Raw genomic sequence first — 21,986 nt, 5'->3', positions numbered from 1 at the left:
CCTTCGAAATGAGGGGTGTTCAGGTTTTGTGAATGCAAAATCGAAAGAAATACGTCAAGTTGATATTGACCAAATTTTGACCGTATCACCCTTTAGGGGTATTTATTGACTTTTGGCTACTGACTGAAAGAGCTGTTTCACTTTTTTACATTTTTTTTATTTAAAAGAATATCAAAAATTGCCAAATATTAATCATTAAAACGGGATTCGAAAATAAACTAAGTGTTAAGATGATTCGTAAATACAAAGAATAATGATAGAAGAAGTGATTTTAATTTTCAAAACTTTGAAACCAGAAAGATGTTTTAACACAAAGTCAATAAACGTCACCTCAAATGTAACGCTCAAATTGAGATGACAAATTTTTTGGCATATATGAAGAAAATATCATTTTAAATCCTGGATTCCTGCGTTCCAACGGAAACAGTTTGATTTTAAAACGTAGTTATCTTATTTCAATAATCTTTAATATACTTTGCTATCGAAGAAAGTGAGCTGTTATAAAGTCTGTTTCACATAGAATCTGGTCGCATCTTTTCATTTACTGCAGCGCCCCTATTTGTCACATCGCGAATCTATTGACAGTGTTTTGATCCGTTGGTTTGTTTACTTAGAGCAAGTTCACTGGTTGAGATGGAGATGGAAATTTCGAAGGTTTACAACACATCACAACACATTTGCCGTACACCGGTGTTGGGAAAATCTGATATTCGAACAGTTTCGCGCTGCAAAATTTGTATCGTATAACACTTTTTGGCTGAGGGTGATATAAAAACACGATGTTTTGCAACACCGAACCGAGTGATAGAGTCGGCGTAGCAATACAGTATTCGTGCATGGAACGCTTCGGTGCTGCCATCTATCTTATGCTCAAAACCTCAGTTGAGGGGAAAATATAGGAAATTGAGCAATTTCAGGATTTTAACATAAAGTGATATTTTCTTTTTTTCTTAAATATTTTATCACTTGAATTGATACGAATTGCAATGAAGTTAATAAACTTTTTATAACTTACAGCCAATTTTTTTCATGCCCTTGCCAATCGAATACATTTTGAGGCGCAGAGATGCCAGATAGCTGGGTGAAAAATAAATTCTGTTTGTTTTGCTTGAGCGATTTTCGGGAGTAGGAAATTGTTTCGCTTTTTTATTTGAAAAAAATATTCCGTCGGAATGTCCGGTAACAAGTTCGGAACGCCGTCTTTAATGGATCCATCATCTTTAGAAAACGGAACCCTCGCTGTTAATTCGACAAGTGTCAATTAGATCAAACGTAGGCGTCGAATCGGAAGTAAAATTTGGCTTGTGTCTGAAATACCTATACTTTTCATTTGTCACATACTTAATTATCACTTTGAAAATGAAAGTTTTAGGAAGAGTTCAAAAACTTTATCAACTCGTGTAATCAAATGCACTCCAATAAAAAACTCCTAATTCTGCAGAATACAGTTTAATATTGGAATGCATTATAACTTAAGAAATACTTATTTATGCATATATGTAAATAATAAAATTTTCATATTGACACTACTGTTTCAAGTTGATGATAAAGTAAAATGAATTTGATTTCAATTTTCAAACGGTGAATTCAAAATACAAAAAGTCAGTAGAATTACTGAAAAGCAAATTCTCTTGGCATCGCTGGTTGCTTTCGATTTTATACCTACGTATTCTATCACACCGGTGGACGTCCAACATTTTTGGTCTATATTTCACGATAGAAAAATTCCCATCTGTGCTACAGACATCAAATTTCCTACCACTTTTTCCCAACACCATTGGACTTGCTCTTAGTGGTGAAAATTTCATCAAGATTGAAGCAGTCAGTCAAAAGTTATCGACGATGGAACGCGAAAGGCGAGAGAAAATTCTGCACACTCACGTAGAGAAACCGACGTGGTCAGGGGTAAAGATTGCGAAATTCCTGAAATATCTAAAATCGACTGTAAATTCGGTGCTGCAACGTTACCGGGAGACCTTTACGAGCTAAACAAACCAGGCGTAAAAGTAGAACATATGACCGGAAGCTGCGAGCAAAGGTAATTCGATCAGTTCACAATAATCCTGGAATCTCCTTGCGTGATTTGGCGAAAAAGATCAAGACGAACCACAGTACAGCTCGACGAATTTGTTTGCTAGAAGGCTTGCGGTCGTATCATGCAAACAAACACCCCAACAGGACGCTGAAACAAAACCTGGTTGCCAAAACCAGGGCAAGGAAGTTGTGCGAGAAAGTGTTGACCAAGTACAACGGATGCATTTTGATGGACGACAAAACTTACGTCAAAATGGATTTTGGACAAATACCCGGTAACAAATTTTACCTTGCGAAGCGTAAAGGGAATGTTGCGGGTAGATTCAAGTTTGTTTTCGCAGATAAATTTGCTCGTAAGTTGATGATTTGGCAAGGGATCTGTAGTTTTGGGAAGAAGACTAAGATTTTCATCACTGAGGACACAATGAATGGAAATGTTTACAAAGAAGAATGCCTCCAAAAGAGGGTTTTGCCATTCATTTGGTCCCACAAAGGTCCGGTGGAGTTCTGGCCGGACCTGGCAAGCTGCCACTACAGCCGGGATGTCGTTAAGTGGTATAAGGAGAACAAGATCGATTTTGTTGAAAAAAGTATCAATCCACCAAACTGTCCGGATTTTCGTCCCATCGAGAAATATTGGGCAATAGTTAAGTTCAAACTGAAGAAATGTGGCAGAACCATAAAAAAACCCGCTCAAATGGAAAAGTGGTGGAACAAGATGGCGCAATGATCTATTTTATCCGACCAGATTCTATGTGAAACAGACTTTATAGTATGTCAATATTTTCGATTTGATCTTTCTTGTTAACTACAATCTCCGGAATGGAAGCTTCAAAGCGTGGTAACTTTTACTCGAGATAAAAAATTTCCTCACTTAATATTTTAGATCTCTTTTCAAACCCACATTAATAAGCATTACAAGAAATCATAAACAATTCCCTTTTAAACTACGATTTGGTAATTTCCTTTCTAGACAGATTATTATTTAACAAAAAAAAATAATTCATCTTCCATTCATCATCAACTGCTTTATTATTCTGGATCAACATAACGCAACGAATCCTCGTCATGATCCCAAGTTTTGGAAGGAACCATCGATAATATCATGATTAGATAGACGGATGCCGTAATAACCAGAATCAATCGCTCCAGGATCAAACAGAAACGATTCCACTGCTTGGCGTACATCTGAGCCACTGGATTTGAGGCCACTAGGCCAGTTTCATCCGCCGAATGGATCTCGTGCAAGGGCTGTAGAAAAGGATAAGTAAAGGAGTTAGTAACTTGATGATCTCTAAGTATCAACCGAAAATAATTAATGAATACCTGGACAGAGATTTTGTCTTCAGCCGGCAAAATCCAATCGCTGTACGGGATTGCATCCAAAATGCTTATTACCGAATCGACCAGTCTTGGAAGTGGATATTGATTGGAGTTCATTTTTTTGGAAATTGTTATCACTACCAGCATAAATACGGTAACAACGATTGAGTCCCGGAAATACGCAACTGTAAGAGAATATAATAGGTCGTTAGTTCATGAGTTAACAGCTCATTTGTTTGTTCGAATATCAGAAAAAGATAAGGAAATCTTAGATAAAAGTACACGGAAAATAAAAAAAGGTAAAATTTACCGAAATAGCAAGGTGAACGCTCGTGAAAGCCAAAAAGGTAACTTCTATCACTTCGAGGCGTAAAAAAAGGTACAATTCACTGAGAAAAAAGGTGAATCCAAAAAAGGTAAACCTTACCTCGTAGCGAGGTGATGTTCACCTGAATTGAGCTCAATATAAAAGTATAATTCACCTAAAAAAAAAGGTAAATCCAAATGAGATAAAATTTACCTCGTAGCGAGGTGAAATTGACCTGGATTGAGCTAAACAAAACGGTACAATTCATTCCGAACAAAAGTAACTATTTGCCGAATCCGTTTATTGAGGTTAAGCTGTTTTGTCGTTCAGAAGGAAAGTTTTGTTTGGTGCCAATATGAGAAAATCGGAACAGAATGGTAAGTGTTTTCTTAGATATCATTTAGTTGTGTTGGTTCTCGTCATAATACTTTGCTTTTGTTTCAGATCGGCCCAGTTTCGAGGTGCATTCCACGTTATCCTCCAGATATCATTCCGGAAAAGCTGGACCTGACTGGATTAGTCGCCATTATGGCGCGGAGGAACGCGAAGCCAAATTGCCACGAGCCTGGCGAAAAAATGACTTACCTCAACAATCAAACAAACAAACGTTTCAAAATCAAATATAATATTCCCAATTTATTTCAAATAAATATAAATTTTTGAATGAATTTTGTTTTCATTTTTACTTAAGAAACCAACCAAACCAACTAGAATTTACCCTTTAAATCAGTGAATGGGAAAACGGTATTATTTACTTTTTTCTAGGTGAATGCAAAAAAGGTAAAATTTACCTCGAAAGAGGAGTGGAAAAAAATCACTTAGCAAGAAGGTAAATTTTACCATTTTTTTATTTTCCGTGTAGGTGTATGCAGGTGCAAAACTTCGAGGACTGAAACTAAATAACTTACCTATTGAAGGAATTACTGGAGGTGATCTCGGCAAAAGGTACACTAAATATTGAAAATATTGGAAATGTATAAGCAAGTTTCCCAGAAGCACTGCATATCGCATATTGTTCTTTATTGGCATCGTAAGAGCCAACAGATTGAGCGCTGCCACACCTTATTTAAGATGAAATAGAACAGTTAAAATCAGATCGTTAAAGGATCATACGTTTAGCTACTTACATAGGGCAGGAATAGTCAGCATGATGAAGTAAAATCCATTCCGTGTTGTTAAGGAAAATGCTATGGACGCCACTGGGTATAATTTGTTGTGGAATTGAGAACGACGCCTTTTTATAGAACTCTGTATGGAAATGATCCTCCAATGACCTTTGTAGTCGGAAGTCTTCTTCACCAATTTAGCCTCCAGCCCAGAGATATACGATTCCATTTCTAAATAATCCCAGGAACCCATTTGAATGCTACAATATATTGTTTCGAATGGCCAACGCTCGGTTTGTTCATTGCAATTAACATTGAAAACGCAATGCTGCTCACATGTCACCTTTCCAACGTGATTAATAATACATCTTGAAACATAGCATCTCACCCACAAATCTTCAATTCTGAAAAGATAAGATACAATATAATTTGGAATAATACAAGGTGTTCAACAGCAATACTTCAGTTGGGAAACGAATTTGGGCTGCCAGATTTTATCTGGCTTCATGAAGATAAACTCCACTTGGCCAAAGTCGGCTGGATTCCATGTCAACCTGTGATCTTTCCAAGTCTAGAGGAAGTAAAATATAATAAAAAACAAAATCTAATGAAAGAATCGAGCAATACTCACCGATATGAAATATGATTTCATTCCCAACGTCATGAACTCGTATGCATTTGTATTCTGAAATAGTATGAAATAATCGTTCAAATATTCTTTTCGATGTAAAGTTATTTACTTTTTGTTCATTTAAAATGGCTGAAAGTTTTAGGGATTCAAATCGAAAGATACACTCAAAGAAGAAGTTGCAAAATTTCAATGCCAGTCTGCGCTAAATCTATGCAAGAAACAAGCGAAATATAAAAAAAAACAAATTGCCGTCGGGTAGTAAGAATCGAACTCATAATAACTTTTACCTTCATCTTGCCAATCCGACAACTGAACCAGTGTACTATATGAGCCAGATGGCGAACGAGGATTAATTGTCATGGCGTTTGGCCAAGGGTTTGCCAGAATTGTCTTATGAGGGGATGAGGAATTGGAAACGAGAAACTGTTTCTTGCTTTCCTAATGCATTTTTATTAGTTGATTACCCAGGTGATAAATGTCGGTTTAGTGACCTGAGATCCACTTATACCCCTCGTCTTGTTCATCAAAGGTATGATCTCTCCTTTTGCGATTCGAGATCTGACCTCTTATCGTAAAGACTCGGGGTTGACCACACAAATCTCACCTCCTGATGATTCGAGGCCTGACTTCTCCTCTAACGACTCGAAGCCCGAACTCTTATCTCCAGGATTCGAGGTTTGCCACCATAATGCCCGTCGTGTGTCGGTTTAGAGCAGCTTATCCTAGACTAGCGCCTGTCACAGCACACATGCGGGACTTAACGCAACTACTCGGATGATTCCCGACGCAGACGTCATTCTACTTCGACTCCTCGACGACTGGAATAACCCTTTTCTCAACAATTTCCTCTGCGAAGAAGGTCAAGTCTTATCCCCGCAGCTTTGGTCGTTGGGAACGGCACTACTCGGATACTCCCCAGATACTTGCATATCTGCTTACAGTCGGGCAGCTGGCCGTGGTGGTTTGTCGGTGGTTTGAAACAAAGAAATGTCGATGGTTCCTGTTTGAAGGCATCCCTGACCTTTTTGTCGATAGCGGACATGCAGGACAAGATTTTCGATCACTTCTCGGTTCATCTTCAAATGTAAAATGTTTACCATATTTTTGAATAGCTGTCCGTACCGCTCCGACGCTCACATCCTCTTCTTTGGCCAATTTTCTCAATGAGATTCCACTCACAGTACACCACTTGTGCACGATACTATACAGTCTATACATAAATTCAGCCTAGCTGTTCCAGCATTTTCACTGCTGGCAAGGATAAGGATCCAAGATCAGCCTTCGAGATCAGGTCCCGGGATCAGAATTCAGGATCGGGAAACGGGTTTATGTGAGGATGAGGATCCGAGATCGTTATTCAGGATTAAGATCAATGATCAGCATCAGGACTAGGGATCAATATCAAGTCCGAGATGAAGATCAGAAGTCGTGATCTAGATCCTTCACCAGCATCAGGATCAATTATCAGAATTTCAGTCAGGGTCCAGGCCTATAATCGAGTTTTCAGAACCTGCTATCAGGAATCGAAAGTAGAATCTAGGATCAGTATCTGATAGGTTCAGTTCGGCTTTCGGTGAAGAATTACAACACTTTTTATGTGCTCTTCATTCAACGTTTCCAATTTTTATTAATGATTTCTCAAAGAACTAAAATATAAAGCGTAAATATTTTTCGTGTGACTCAAATATTGCAATAATTAATCACTTATTCAAACATTCGTGCTCTAGTCAGAAGCAGATGCGCTCCAAAAGCGTTCATCACTCGTCTGTTTCTGGCTATAACATTTTGAATTTGAAAATATCTAAGTTTGAAAGTGAGGAAGAAACATTCCGCCTTAGGAGATCGCTCTTCTGTCTATGTCTTTCTGGATATTTACGTTATTAGGAGTGCTTTGAATGTTGAAGCTATCGAGAACGGTGGCTTTATCAAAATCTAAAATGTGCCCCTGGACGAAGCAATGTTCAACAATAGCTGATTATCGTAGCTCTCTGATGGCTGGGTCTGATGCTGTGGACCCCATGCTACATTCAATTCAAAGCACTTCGAATACCGTCAATATCCAGAGCGACACAGACAGAAGAGCGATCTCCTACGGCGAAGTGTTCCAAACACTCTCTCAGACAGCTCGCAAACACTCATCGGCTCCAGTTTCTGGCTATGAAGAAAAAACCCAAACAATAATAACAAACAGTGAGTTGAGTTAATGAAGTTTGCTACGGACATTATACGGAATACGGATTAGACGCCGTCGCCGCCGAACCACAGTATTGAGCACGTAAGTCGTACGCTTTTCTTCTCACTTTCAAACTGAGATATTTTCAAATTCAAAATGTCAGAGCCAGAAACCGACGATCGATGAACGCTTTAAGAGCGCATTTGCTTCTGACTATAGCACGAATGTTTGAGTAAGTGAACAATTATTGCAATATTTGATTCACACGAAATATGTTTATACTTATATTTAAGTTCCCTGAGAAAAAATTAATAATGGATGGATAATGATGGATCCGGAATAGTGCGGAAGACTGGACCCAGGAGTCAGAACCGGAATAAAGTATTCAATATCCGAATCAGGTTCGCGATCCAGGCTCATCAAGGATCCAATATCCGCATTCAGGATTGATGATCTGAAATCAGGATTCAGGATCAAAATCCGTGATAAAGATCCTGTCATAATATCGGATCAGCATCCCCTATACACTATGCTTATTTATTACAGGGATTTTATTGACAAATAAAGTCGTGTTTTACACACATCCATTTCTTGATAAGTAGAGTTTGTTTTGATTAAGTCGTATGAACCAACAAAAACAAAATTAAATTATTTAGTGCAAACGATTGAAATACAAGTATTCTACGTTTGAATAAAATTTGGTGTCATTTGATCAAAAAATTAATTTTAGAACATGATTTGAATTTAAGACGTATAGAGACTTTCTCATTTTCAAGTGCAATTTGGTTTTTACGACTATTTGCATTGTACTAAATTGGCGTGCATGCAAAAAGACGCAAAACAACAGTTCAGCAGTTCGGTTTAAGCGACCTTTTGCATTCTAAAAGAAAATGAGGTGCAAAGTATTCAAAAAATGTTTAGTTTTACTGACAGAAACTGTTTGTAGGAGTTTCAGGCAAACAGAAAATCGATTCAAATACCCACAAAGCGGCAATACCAGGCTGCTGTAGCGGTGGAGAGGAAATTATTCCACGGGAGTATAGATTCTTACATGGACGGGGCCCGTTCCAAACTTGCCGTGCCATTCTGTAGAGCACATATCACCCAACGGAAGTCCTGACAATGCTCCAGGGATTCAAACGTAAGACCTCCTTCTTTAATGCTTGTTTTAAGGTTTGCCAAACACTGCCACATAAAGAGTTCCCAAAAATGACGTGGCAATTATTGCGCCGCTGTACAGAAGGGACATATGATGTTAGAATGCAAGTAGTTGAATTAGTTAACAGCAATCAGCGAAGTAGGTATAATACAGAAAAAAATCATGTTTGAGGCTTAAATTTATTCAATAACCAAAAGACGTTTACACCAAGCACATAATACAAAAGGTTGTAAATTGCCTGTATCGAAAACACTAGCACATTCCTTATCTATTTTTGAAATTTTTGAGCTATATTTTAAAAACTAGAATTGAAAATGTGTTAAGCGGGCCATAGACTACACAAATGGCCTGTACAAATTCGATGATTCCTCGACGATTGTTTGATCTATGCTCGCCCACACACTATACAAACATTTTTCACGCGAACACAAACGATTGCTGGCGAAAACAGCAACATCAAAAAAAAAACCATCTCCACCCCGGCTGGGGGGATGGTTTGTACAAAATATTTCGATCCCGATCGATTTTACTCCAACCGTTTGGGCGCTCATTCAAGCAGTGCCATACACTATGCAAATCGTGCTCACAGCGACAAAATTTCATCGAATTTCATCGCATTTGTACATTATTGTGTAGTCTGTGGCCCGCTTTACAAAACTTCAACATCGATTTTCTCGAAACAAGTCATGAGGCTCATACGACTGTTACATTTAGTCTTTTCTGTTAAATTCAAGATACGATATGAGCGCATTAGCAAACACTTTTATTTTAAACCGATTCCCTCATAAATGATTTAAAGCATGCGTACACGAAATAAGCAAATAATTCATATTTGCAATCATCAAACCGTAAAACACTGGAAAAAAATAATAACGGAACAATCTGCCCGCCATGGAACAACTTGGTCTTGAAAAGTCAATAATAAATTGGCACCGAAAAGTTGGCAGCATTGTTTTACTTTTCAACATGACAAAAAGCGTTTCCGGAAACCGCACCAAAAGTGCAGATAAAGAGACTATAGGCTCGTTAAGTGCAGAGTTCGCGAGTGCAGTTTTTCGTGCGCCATTGCGGTGAACGCCATTACCCGGAAAATTAATATTCCCTGCAAATCATCAGGGGCATCGGAACACCGACGAGAAAAAAGCGCAGTGAGGATTCTAACTCTTCGCCAAATTTTCCAGTATATTTCGCCAACCGGTCGACAGGGAATCGATTCGGGGCACGCGCAACGAGGTAGCCGTTGATCCGCCAGTTGGTCGCCAAGAGCCGGCTGTTTTCAAGCCGTGAGTGGACGAGTCCAAGGAAACAATCCAGAGCACGAAGAGGTAAACGGATCCGGATAAATAAAAATATAACTAGTCCTAAAACAATGAAAAAACCTTTGTCCTCAGACTAATTCCACCAAAGTGGTCGGCCAAAACTTGTCCTTACCAATCCGTGAAACGACGGGAACGGACATAGGACACAAGAAATCGTCAGGTAAGCGCTGCATCCTAACAGCCTGTACGATCGGCATTTATGTCATAGGGCTTTTTGCCTCTTCTAGAGTTGATCCGCTGATTGGTAGGAATAGACATTCACAGAGGCGGAAAGGGGCCAAGAAAGACGAAAGACATCCTCCAAAAGGGGTCAGCTCTGAATGTAAGTACCAACAAAACCAATGCCAATGATAAGAGATTTTGTCTCCCCAGGACCCCTTTTCTTTTTTTTTCTTTTTATTCGTTGCTTCATCCCTTTTACGCCACCTCGTGGACACTCATCGGTGCGGCGAATTGGCAAAGATTGGTAACCCATTTGGGGAAAGCCATTGCCGTCATTTTCTCGTCGTGTCATCGCAGCATTTTGGCAAGCGTTTGTGGAACATTGGTAGAATCTTGGCACCCATCAGGAAAGCCATCTGGTGGCGTCTTGGATCATCAATCGATCCTGATCAATTTCGGAACATTTTCTGGGCACAGTCGGAGGAAAAAAGAGACCATTTCGCCTGGGATTGGAAATCAAGTTTCCACTCGCACGTCCTTTTTGTCCCAGCCAACATTTATCATCGTCCGGAAGGAGGAGCCTCTCGGATAGCGGCTCACATTTGGCTTCTCTATCAACCGGAGGGCACGCCCATCGATTTTTTCAGCCCATTGTGCGGCAATTCCAGGAAGTACGCCTGATCTCAGAATTCCTTTTGGCACTGATGACAGGATACCAGCAAAGTGTTATTGCAGTCACGAGCTGCAAGTTTGCAAGCATTGATCGTCAGAGTTGTCCGACGCGAAGCGCAAGCAGGCACGAAGAAGAAATAAGGAGATTCGGTCCGGAATTGTGCGGTTTACTAGTGGCGCAACCGTTTTGCGCAAATTTTGGCGAGGAGCCAGGGAACGAGCGGTGTGTTGCGGGGAGGTCCATCCGAACCGTGTCACCCAAACAACAAGTTCTGCACGTAGAGCAACAGCATCAAATGAGGCCATTGCGCAAGGGGTTCACGTCCCCATCGGTTTGCGCAAACGAAGTATGAAGTCGGCAGGCCATTCAGCGAATACATCGAGCGCTGGGTGCGACACGGGTGAGGTCATCCGAAGCGTGTCGCACAGCCCGGGAGAGGTAAATCACATCGTAGTAAAGGCGGCGCAAGTCTGTGCTGGCAACCCGAAGCATGACGCATCATCCAGAGGAGTCTTTGTGGGTGGCGAAAGACCAGCATACGTAAGTCGCTAAAAAATCTTAAATTTTATGGGGGGACAATCAAATGGGTTCATCCTAAAATGCAACAATGTTGAAATTGCCCACAATATGTTTGCTATTTTGTTTATTTTCGTTTTGTGGCATCGACCAAAGTAAGCCTCCGTCACACGACTTAATCAAAACAAACTCTACATATATGTTCAACACTTTAATTTCGGGTCAACAAATGAAGCTCTTTAACAAAACCTTCAAAACAAATCGATAAAAATAGCTAGTAATTGAAACTGATTTCAACAAAATTGTTCATTCAGCATTCCGGGCTCTATGATTAAAGATGAAGAGTAGTCAATCAAGCTAGCTAAGCTAAAACCATCTAAACAAGATCTTCAAAAATCTCCAAAAATCGCACAAATTACTGTTGTGTGATTCTGTTTTTATGTTTGCTTCCGTTTAGTCAACCTACATGTAAGAGAAGCGACGTCTGTAACACAAAATTCCAATCGATACAAAAGAACTGTCAAAATCGATTCCAATCGATCCGAGCTTCTAGCTATCGAATTGAAAACTCAACCAAGGAGAGTATTGTGATTTCGATTGTAGTTCAAGCAAATAATTTTTATGATCGCAATATTAATTTATGATTAGGACCCTTTTTTGTTCACTGCTTTGGTGGTTCGAATTAGTAGTTAGAAAACAAAATTTAAGCCATTCATACTGTTTATCGCGATCCACCGGGCATCAAATTCAATATTGTTTTGTTGGATTTACTGAGCGTTCCCTTTAGAGCTTGAAAATTGAGCCACAAAACAGTGCTTAGGATTTTTTTTGTCCAAGCTTTTGGCGATGTGGCCAGATATTTTATTTTTTGAGGGATCAGACGTCGCTTCTCTTATATGCAGGTTCACTATCTCCGTTTTCCTGAAAGTCAAAGTCTTACAAATGTAGAGCCTACGAATGCAAACAGAACCAAAACGCCTCCCACCAAACCTATAGCAATCGATAAATCATCGTGAAAAAGGGGAGGATATGCCGTTTTGAATAAGAGCTTCACCTGTTTTCCACCCCCAATAACAAGAACAATTTTGCCAAAATCCCATACAAACTATAGCGTCATTGAGCGACCACCTAGGGCTGATACTTCTGAATAAGCCCGAAACTCACCACATCATATTCTTTGATTTGCAGCTCCATTGTGTAGGAAACGGGCTCATCGGTTTCATTTTTTGGCCAAACGGAACTGCTGTAATTGGTTAGAATATTCTCAATAATCTTCAGCTGTAGTTGTTGTCCCGCAGCTGAAAAAAAATAAACGAGAACATTTATTTAGTGAGAGTCAATAACAAGCATGAACTTCTACTCAACGCACCATGAGTAACATCCAACGAAACGCAGACGCAAAACAAGAAAATTATCACTGCTTTCACCGAACTGCCCATCTTGACTGGATGAATTTATGCAACGAACTACTCGCGGATCACCGGAACGTTATCTCATTTATGCGCACTAAATACGATGCGATGATCGGTTTGCCATAACAATTGTAGTGCGTTGCGCTAAACTGTTTCAATCGATATTGATAATTGGCAGTAATTAGCATTGAATATTCGGTACGTATTTCTTTAGAGTGTCTTTAGTCCAAAAGCCAAATACTTCCACAATTTCAGCCTTTTAATTAAGCGAACTGAAACTATAAAGGAATGATTCATGAATTTTTCTTTGTTGGTGTTAGAAGTAATGGATTCTTGAAAACCGTTTACACTTTGTGAAACAATCTAGTGCCACGCCCGATTCCAAGGAAAAAGGAGTAGAATTTGTTTATAGAATACCGCTAACTTGAGCGTTAAGTTGGGGGTTTCAATATTTTCCAGGAATTGGACCGATTACATATTCATATTCATTTTGTTTTACAATATTGGATGACTTCCCCTATCAATTACTTCTTGCAATTTAATATGATAGAGATTTATAATCTTTTTGAAGAGTACTCGAGACTTACACTTCTAGAGTTATTCAAGTCAGTTAAAAGGTAGAAATCTTTTATTGTTTCTGGACTTTCTGGCAGAGAAAAAAAACTAATTTATTCTTAAAACTAAAAGAATATATTCTATAGTGTAAGAGATTTAGTTAGGCAGCAACTTTATGATCATAAAAATGTAGACAGCAGTCGTTACAGCATACAGCAATCTATCCAGGATCAAGGCCAAAGTTTTCCAAATACTTTCTCCTTCGTTTGGCTTATGCAGTACAGTACTTTCCACCAGGATTGCTGTATCAGAGCTTCCACCATCGGTTGTTGCAGTAGTTTCATGTGCTGGTTCAGCGCCATTTTCCATCGAGCTGATTTTGACCGTCGATCCGAAAACTAACTGACCCAAACCGGTGCTGGTAAATGCTGTCACCAAACCCCGGGATCTCGGGGATGCCTCCGTTTCGTTTAAGTAGACGTGTTTGAGGAATACTGTGAAGATCAGCAGCAGCGTAGAAATGAATAAGGAATCTCGCATGAAGACAACTGAAATATGGAAGGGGGATGTAACAATTTTCAAAATTATAAGAAGTGTATGAGATTTACCAAATGTTGGGACGCTAGAACCATTGAACGGAATCCTCCAATATATACTTTCGAGAAAAACGAATTGCGTAAAGGTGTTGCCTCCCAGTAGTACCATTCGTTCCAAAGAGTCGCATCGCAGACTTATGGATACCAAATTCCCGATGACCATCACTGTAAATCAATAAAATAAAATATATTTATTAGCTATTCAGCGTGTAATTTGCAAGATAGGCGACAGTAGGCTGTACCCAACAAAAGCGAGAAGTTTCTCGAGTTAATTCTTATTCGAGTTCAAAGAACTATATGGTCCACCGCGTCGAAAACGAACACCTAACGACACTTTTAGAAACTCTAGGATAAGAAAATAATGCTGGTTCTGGACGGCCGACGGCCCTGGGCGACAAAAAGCTCCAAAGTATGCCGAAGAGGCTGTCCGAGGTAAATGAGGATACATTGCTGCTAATGCTGGTCCGGGAGGTCAGTACAACCGGCCAAACAGTTAATAAATGTCTGCCAAAAGTATACCCACGCGTCTGTTCTCCAGGACAGCAGCTCAAACAGCGTCTATCTCGCAGTGAGCGGATGAATTTATTAAATGCGGCTCCCGCCAGCTAAGTCCAAGATGGCAGCCCCATCGGGGGATAGGAACCTTAGGCTGACAACCTACTGCTTCCGATTTATTAAATTGTTACGGAATCCGAAAGAAATGACAGACCTGGAACTTTGGCGACGACTTTTAGCATGAAAACAGGGACACGAATTGAAACTTGGATCGTTTTAAATAACACTCATTTTAAGCGGATTTGTGCCAACGTGAGAACTTAATTACACAATTAACACACGACGTATTACAGGACACGGCACTTGACGTTCTTACAAACGGAAAAAAAGGATTCAAAATTACCTTTTTTTGTCGACCGGTTTCGGGCTCGATGTTGCCCATCTACAGGACGTTGTCCGACCCTATTTTTGCATCAGCCGAAACTGGAGAAGGAGCCTTCTTGATGTCCGCAACAAACGAAGCGTAGACATTGCATCTGACCATCACCTCGTCCTTGGTGAGATACGACTGAGAGTTGCGCGTGTCCAACGACGCGAGGAGAAAGTCGGGTTTCGATACGACATCGGCCGGTTGGGTAATCCAGAGGTATAAAGGACATACGTTGAACAGCTTGAATCCCGAGCCTCGGAACTGCCGTCAGACGGAACAGTCGAAAAACAGTGTTGTGGAATCAAGAATGCTTTCATCACGACGACCCATGGTACTCTCGGTAGAGTTTATGGAAGAAGAAGTGATTTGATGTCGGATGAAACCTGGAGTATGGTCGATAATCGGAGAAAGGCTAAACTCCGAATTGGGCAACAAGCTGGATTTCGATCCGGATGATCGTGTGTGGACCACTTCACAAAGCTACTAATAATACTGGAACAAATCCACGAATTTCCCTACTCACTTCTGTAGGTGTTCGTAAATTTCGTAAAAACATTCGATCGACTTAACCATGAAAACATCTGGGCTTCACTTGAACGTAGAGGAATCCCAGAGAAACTAATCCATCTCAACGAAGCACAGTACGAGGCTTTTTCGTGCAAGGTATTGTACAACGGTGTCTTGTCCGAACCAATCCCGGTAACTGCTGGAGTGAGACAGGATTATTTTTATTTACATAGTATTCCGTCTTACGACATAACTTGACGAACATAATTCCTAAAATTCACTCGGTCCATTGCAACTGTTCTCCAATTCCTGGGGCACCCCACGTTTGCCAGATCACGCTCCACTTGGTCTGAACACCTCGCTCGTTGCGCCCCCGCTCGTCTTGTTCCTACCGGATTCGTAGCGAACATCTGTTTTGCAGGACAGTCGTCCGGCATTCTCGCAACATGTCCCGCCCAGCGTATCCGGCCAGCCTTCACCACCTTCTGGATACTGGGTTTGCCGTAGAGTCGCGCGAGCTCGTGGTTCATCCTTCGCCTCCACACTCCGTTCTCCTGTACGCCGCCAAAGACGGTTCTTAACACTCATCGCTCAAATACTCCGAGTGTACGCAGGTCCTCCTCGAGCAATATCCATGTCTCGTGCCCGTAGAGAACAACCGGTCTAATAAGCGTCATATACAGGTTACACTTCGTGCGAGGGCTAAGTCTTCTCGACCGCAGTTGCTTGTGGAGTCCATAGTAGGCACGACTTCCGCTGATAATTCGCCTCAGGATCTCACGGCTGGTGTCATTGTCTGCGGTCACCAGTGAGCCGAGATAGACAAAGTTTTCGACTATCTCCAGCTCGTCGCCGTCGATCGTGACCTTGTTATTACTGGACAAGCGGGTTCGGTCGGTCTCGGATCCGCAGGCCAGCATGTACTTCGTCTTGGACGTATTAATCATCAACCCAATCCTTCCTGCTTCGCGTTTCAGTTTGCGGTAGATCTCCTCCACCGCCGCAGATGATCTGCCGACTATATCAATGTCATCGGCAAAGCAGATAAGTTGACTGGATCTGTTGAAAATCGTGAGTGAGACAGGAATGTATCTTATCACCGCTAATTTTTTAATCATAATGGATGAGATTCCGACTGAACGACCTTGACCTGGCAGACGATATTGTTTTGCTCGCCCAAACACAACCAGATATGCAGAGCAAACTAGATAACCTCACCGAAAGCTCTAAGGCAGCAGATCAATGTCGGAAAAACCAAGTCGATGGAGATCAACACAGGAAATCTTTCCAGTTTCATGGTAGCTGGGCAACAAAGTGGAGTTCCATTTTCTCTTCTTCCGCAGTTTTTTTCCACTACATCGTAAAACAGAACACATCCAGTCGACAGCAAGCCGCAGCAGCAGCAGCATCAACATTGACTAAAGAAAACCAATGTGATCGCCCCAACGGGTGTAGAAAAGCTTTTAGTGTAAGCTAAAGATAGTTGATATGAAAAATGAGAAAGTTTATAAAATTTAATTACAAAAATAAATCGTTTAATTTTAAAATCATTAGTTCTGAAGATGGTTGGAATAAAAAAAGTAAACCTAAACGTAATTTACCGTGTAAATTAACTTATTTTATCACCGAGAAAAATCAATCCAAAAACTAGAAGATAACAACAACGGTGATTTAAATATTTGAAAATGGAAGGCTCATGATATACTCCGTATATACCTCTTACTCCCTAAACTGCCACTGGAGCCGCAGACCTAGTTCTTACCTCGAACTGTTTAACATACCATCCTTCAATAGTGGGAGGTCTATTTACGCTAGTGTGCTCCAAAGCAATACTCATAGTCAAGACCACTTTCAGCAAAACCTCTCATCATTACGACTTGGAGTCTGAACTCTCTTTTAAGGACTTGAGAACCGACATCTCCTCGAAATGACTCGAGATTCCCACATAAACCTCTACTCCTCGCGACTCGAGGCCTGACCCCTCCTAGTATCGACTCGAGGTTGATGTACACATACCTCTGCTCTGCACGACTCAAGGCCTGATCTCTCCTCAAGAAACTCGAGATTTGACCTCTCCTCGTAATGACTCGAGGTAATCATTTATACTCCTCCTCTTGTTGATCAAAGGCCTGATCTCTCCTCCTGAATACTCGATCTCTAGGATTCAAGGATTGCCTATGCCCGTCGTGTGGTGATCGAGAGCAGCTTGTCCTAGTCTAGCGCCTGTCACGGCACACATTAGGGACTTTGAAGGCTACGTCTCGGATGTTTCCCGACAGTGACGGCATCCTACACCGACTCGAGAGGCTCGCCCGGCATCGAGAACCTCTCTACCCGTGGGTATTCCCCGACAGTAATTTATCCCCTTCCTACGAGTTCTGTTACGAGGAAGGTAATGTCTTATCCCCGCAGTTTCTCCCGTAGGAAGCAGCACTTCTCAGATACTCCCCGGCGGTGGGGTATCCTACACCCGTTTGCAGCGCCCCAATGACCTCCACCATGCAGAAAATGATGCCTTATCTTTGTAGCTTCGATCAACGGACCGGGAGTACACTACCCAGATACTCATCGGCGATGGAGTCATCCTACACCGTTCGCAGACTGCCGTTGATTCCGGCTCCCCTGCAGGGCAGTCTTGATCCAGGTGAACCGATTGCTGACCGCATTCCAAATGTTGGAGTCCGTACACATCCTCTGCACCACGTTAGCTACTGTCGTGTGGGGCTCGAAAACGTCAAGTATGTTGGTATGTACCACCGCAAACCTCGAACAGGCAAACACTACGTGTTCGGTCTGCTGCTCTTCTGCGTGTCTCTTCTTCGTCACCACAAGCTGGGTAATATGGCGACCAAACCGGTATCTAATGGTACTTCATGAAGCATCCATGACCAGTCAGAAAATGCGTCATATGGAAGTCCACTTCAGTGTCCTCCCAGGGCCTGCCTCCAGGCCACCGCTCCGTACCGCAGGATTGACAGTATCCTCTTCTTGCTACTTCGGATTGCCGAGGAATGTGCCCGTGGCCATTGCCGCTCTTGTACACACGTATTCGACATGACTCGTGAAGCTGAGTCTGTCGTCGATCATCATCCCAAGGTACTTAATTGCGCGTTTGTGCACGATATCACCCGATAACGATAACAGGTACCATTGGGTCCAACAGCAATGGTACCTGTTTGGGGTGAGATCAAGTTGGTGATCAGCACCATCTCGGGTTTGTGGTGGGCTAGACGCAGGCACTTGGAGTCCATCCAGCTTTCTACTACCTGGATAGCTACTGTGACAAATAGCTGTACCTCCGCTGTCGAAGAGCCTCTCGCTAAGAGGACTACATCCTCTGCAAATCCTACGAATTCAGCTTCCGATAGGAGGCTCACCGGCCGAAACCTCTTGTATCCGTATGCCGTCACCGGTCATTTACTGTAGTTGGCGATTGTGGACAGAACTTTCCACAAGCCCATACAGATATACCGGGACCCTCATTTGGATGAGCGACTACGCAATCACTGTCCAACTGACGCTGTTGAAAGCGTTCTTCACGTCCAGTTTGACAACCGGGCTAATCCGGAGCCCTCTCCTCTTCGTTAGCCTGGCTTTGTCCGCTATCTCAATGACAGAGCGGATGGCGTCTACGGTGCTACGTCTTCTACGGAAACCAAACTGTTTCTCCGAGATTCCACCATCACATTCAGTGTACCTCTGGAATCGGTTCTGAATCACCTTCTCCAGGACCTTGCCCGCTGCGTCCAGTAAACAGATCGGCCGGTACGTCGATGGGTCTCCTGGAGACTCACCAGGTTTTGGCAGAAGAACTAATTTCTTCCACGTATCAGGGAACTCTCGTTCCGTCACATATCGTTGCCATGATGAACGGAATCTTGCACTTTGGCAGTCAGCACGCAGACCCGCGATTTCCTCTGTCCACCAGTAGACGGGTGACCTAGTGTCTTTACGTTTGGCCCTTCCCGTCACCACAGCATCGCAAGCGCGAGCTAGTACCCTCGTCAGTTCTTCCGCGGACAGGTTGTCCAGGTTCCTCTCCCAATTTAACACCTCGACAAAGACATTCTGGTTGAATCGAGTTGTCTCCAAGATGCGTTCACCTGTGCTAGACTCTCGTCTACCTGTCCGCGAAGTGATCGCTATGCGTGTAGGCCTCGCCTACCATCTAATCGCACACCAACCCAGTGCTACCGAAGGTGACATCTATGGTTGACTCACTCCTGTTCCTGTAGTAGGTTCGCTTACCCTCGCCAGGTCTACATTCAACCTTGCCAGGGCTTCTAGTAGGGTTTGACCTCTGGAGTTTGTGAGACGGCTACCCAATTCCTCGACCCATGCGTTAAAGTAGCCAGCTAAAACGATGGCGTCATCGGTCACCCAATTAAAGTCATCGTCGATTTGGGGTCATTTTTAAATTTCTCAACCCCTTGGGGTCTAAAAAGCTTCATTTTGGTTCAAAAATCATCCTTGATTTTTTGCAGAATTTTTAAGTAACGTTTACATGAGTAAATTTGAACTTTCAGGTTGGTATGGAAAAATTCATTATTTTGTACTGAAAATCTACATCGTTTGCGTTGTTACTGAGTTTTCAACAGAATCAATAACTGTGATACATTATGAATTCCATATTCAAAAACAAGGCATATTTCTCAGCCCACAAAAGGCAAATGGCTTATGACTTATTCGATAAGCTCAACAAAACCTGTATGCAAAAAACCTACCCACAGACGAATTCGCACATCAGCTAATCAACTTAACCCTTCATTTTATAAAGTTACAAATTTGCAACAATAATTGAATGGAAAAGGTGAAAAATCATATTTTACTTTATTTTTTTTTTCTTGATGTAGGCTCATCATTTCTAACTGTTTAAAATGATTTTTGAGGAAAAATTTAATATCATGAAATGAAGGGTTAAAGTTTTTAGATTTTTTTCATACAGATTAAAACTTAAATTAACTTATCAGTAAATATTCGATTCGGCTGACCTCTCATCTAAGGCGACGTTCATCGAAAAAATACTTACAGAAAGCTGGTGTAATAAACATGGCCCAATATGTCCCGGAGTGTCGTTCCAAAAGATAGTTGAACACTAGCGTTGGATAGGTCGTAGTTCTGTTGCTGCTATCGATCATCGTGGACCGGTGGTGTTCCGCTTTCATCTTCTTGATCATCCATTGATTATGAACGTTCGTTGTCCCGGTACCATAGGAAGTTCCATTCGAGCTGAGATCCACCTGGTTCCCGGTTTCTGCCCACATCCCGAACAACATGGTGCAGTTTTGCTGATCGAACGGCCAATTGGTGTAGTCCGTTTCGCACAACGTATGATACTCACATGCCGGCACACAGTTCACTTTACCGTCGCTTTTGACTTGACACTTCGGCGTTGTGCAGGATGTGTCCAGATTGTTGCTGTAGTAGCTGTTGAATCAAGTTCATACAGGAATTAGTAAATATTTTTTTGAATATTTTTTTCTAAAAAAAGATATATTTTATATTACTTACGATGAAAATGGCAACAAGTCAGGAGTCCAAATTTCGTCCGATTCTACTAAAAGCTCCTGAACGCCTTGATGCTCCACAGGATTCCAGTGAAGAAATTCATCCTTCCACGACAGCAGAAGCCACACGTTTAGATACATTTTCTGATAATCTTGATCCTGATTGGTTGTACAAAAGATTAAATCAACAATGAACTCTTGCAAATAGACAACCCATGAACCTACATAATCGAAATTTTGTAAAATCAAATCCACTTCCACTTTGACCGCCGAAGTGTGGCTTTGTACCGGTCGTTCGGATTTGTCGTACGTGCTGCATAACAATTTCTTCTTCAACGTTGTTTCCGGAGTTTTCGGTTCCTTATCACAATCTATACAGGCTATAAGAGATGATAACTACTAGGTTATTTATTTCACCTTTATAAAACGTTTTTCAAACAAACCCGATGTATGAAAAAAGTAAACTAAGACTAGTGATATTAAATAATAATCCATTTTCTTTAGAACAGAATACTGGGACTGTATAGGCGATGTGCAATTCACGAAACGTGCAAGTGAACTGACACGTGTGAGTATTCCAAATCGGACACATGCGACTATCCACTCCCGAAATGTTAATCCACCCCCTGAAATGTGATATCCATTCAAAATGCAGATGTTTCTGCAACTGATTGATAGACAACGCACGCATAGCTCAGTTCTTATCTCTTTCAGCAGAATATTTCAAAGCGGAACCGAAGCCAATGATGCTTTTCTTGTTTGTTCCGAAAAAAATACGTAAGAGCGCTTGAGGTTTCATTTAAAGTTATTTAATTTAAAATCTGTTTTTGAATTTCGTTAATGAACAATTCATGTGTTCCAGGGCGCGTCAAATTTATTTTTCCGACAAGAAAGCTGATTGTACGGCAAGGCAGCTTCAGCTGTGGAAAGACAACGAAGATGTTCATTTCTAGAGTGTACATTCCGTGAATTTTCGACCAGGAATCGAATAATTTCGGGAATTCCCAAATCCCGGGAAACTATTGAAAACCCCCGGGAATTCCCAAACCCTCCAAATAGTGATAAATTTTCAGAAAATATC

The 21,986-nt window shown here is 41.4% G+C and overlaps 2 protein-coding genes across 2 annotated transcripts; both read right to left on the bottom strand.

The window, feature by feature from the left end:
* Nucleotides 1–3,042: 3,042 nt before the first annotated feature.
* On the bottom strand, nucleotides 3,043–12,897 carry LOC129748968 (acetylcholine receptor subunit beta-type unc-29-like). Its single transcript, XM_055743784.1, has 8 exons — nucleotides 12,773–12,897; nucleotides 12,568–12,701; nucleotides 5,402–5,455; nucleotides 5,232–5,341; nucleotides 4,792–5,174; nucleotides 4,573–4,725; nucleotides 3,361–3,542; nucleotides 3,043–3,285 (listed from the first exon to the last, which is right to left on the bottom strand). The coding sequence occupies exons 1-8, from the start codon at nucleotides 12,840–12,842 to the stop codon at nucleotides 3,067–3,069; spliced, it is 1,305 nt and encodes a 434-aa protein (XP_055599759.1). The 5' UTR covers nucleotides 12,843–12,897; the 3' UTR covers nucleotides 3,043–3,066.
* A 626-nt stretch (nucleotides 12,898–13,523) lies between these two features.
* On the bottom strand, nucleotides 13,524–21,593 carry LOC129748969 (acetylcholine receptor subunit alpha-like). The gene is made up of 6 exons (XM_055743785.1): nucleotides 21,349–21,593; nucleotides 21,131–21,285; nucleotides 20,910–21,064; nucleotides 20,428–20,825; nucleotides 13,979–14,131; nucleotides 13,524–13,918 (listed from the first exon to the last, which is right to left on the bottom strand). Exons 1-6 carry the CDS (start codon nucleotides 21,398–21,400, stop codon nucleotides 13,527–13,529), a joined length of 1,305 nt encoding a protein of 434 aa, XP_055599760.1. The 5' UTR covers nucleotides 21,401–21,593; the 3' UTR covers nucleotides 13,524–13,526.
* Nucleotides 21,594–21,986: the final 393 nt, after the last annotated feature.

Source organism: Uranotaenia lowii, chromosome 2, assembly GCF_029784155.1.
Source record: "Uranotaenia lowii strain MFRU-FL chromosome 2, ASM2978415v1, whole genome shotgun sequence".
Taxonomy (NCBI): domain Eukaryota; kingdom Metazoa; phylum Arthropoda; class Insecta; order Diptera; family Culicidae; genus Uranotaenia; species Uranotaenia lowii.
This window is presented reverse-complemented; position numbering and strand designations above follow the sequence as displayed.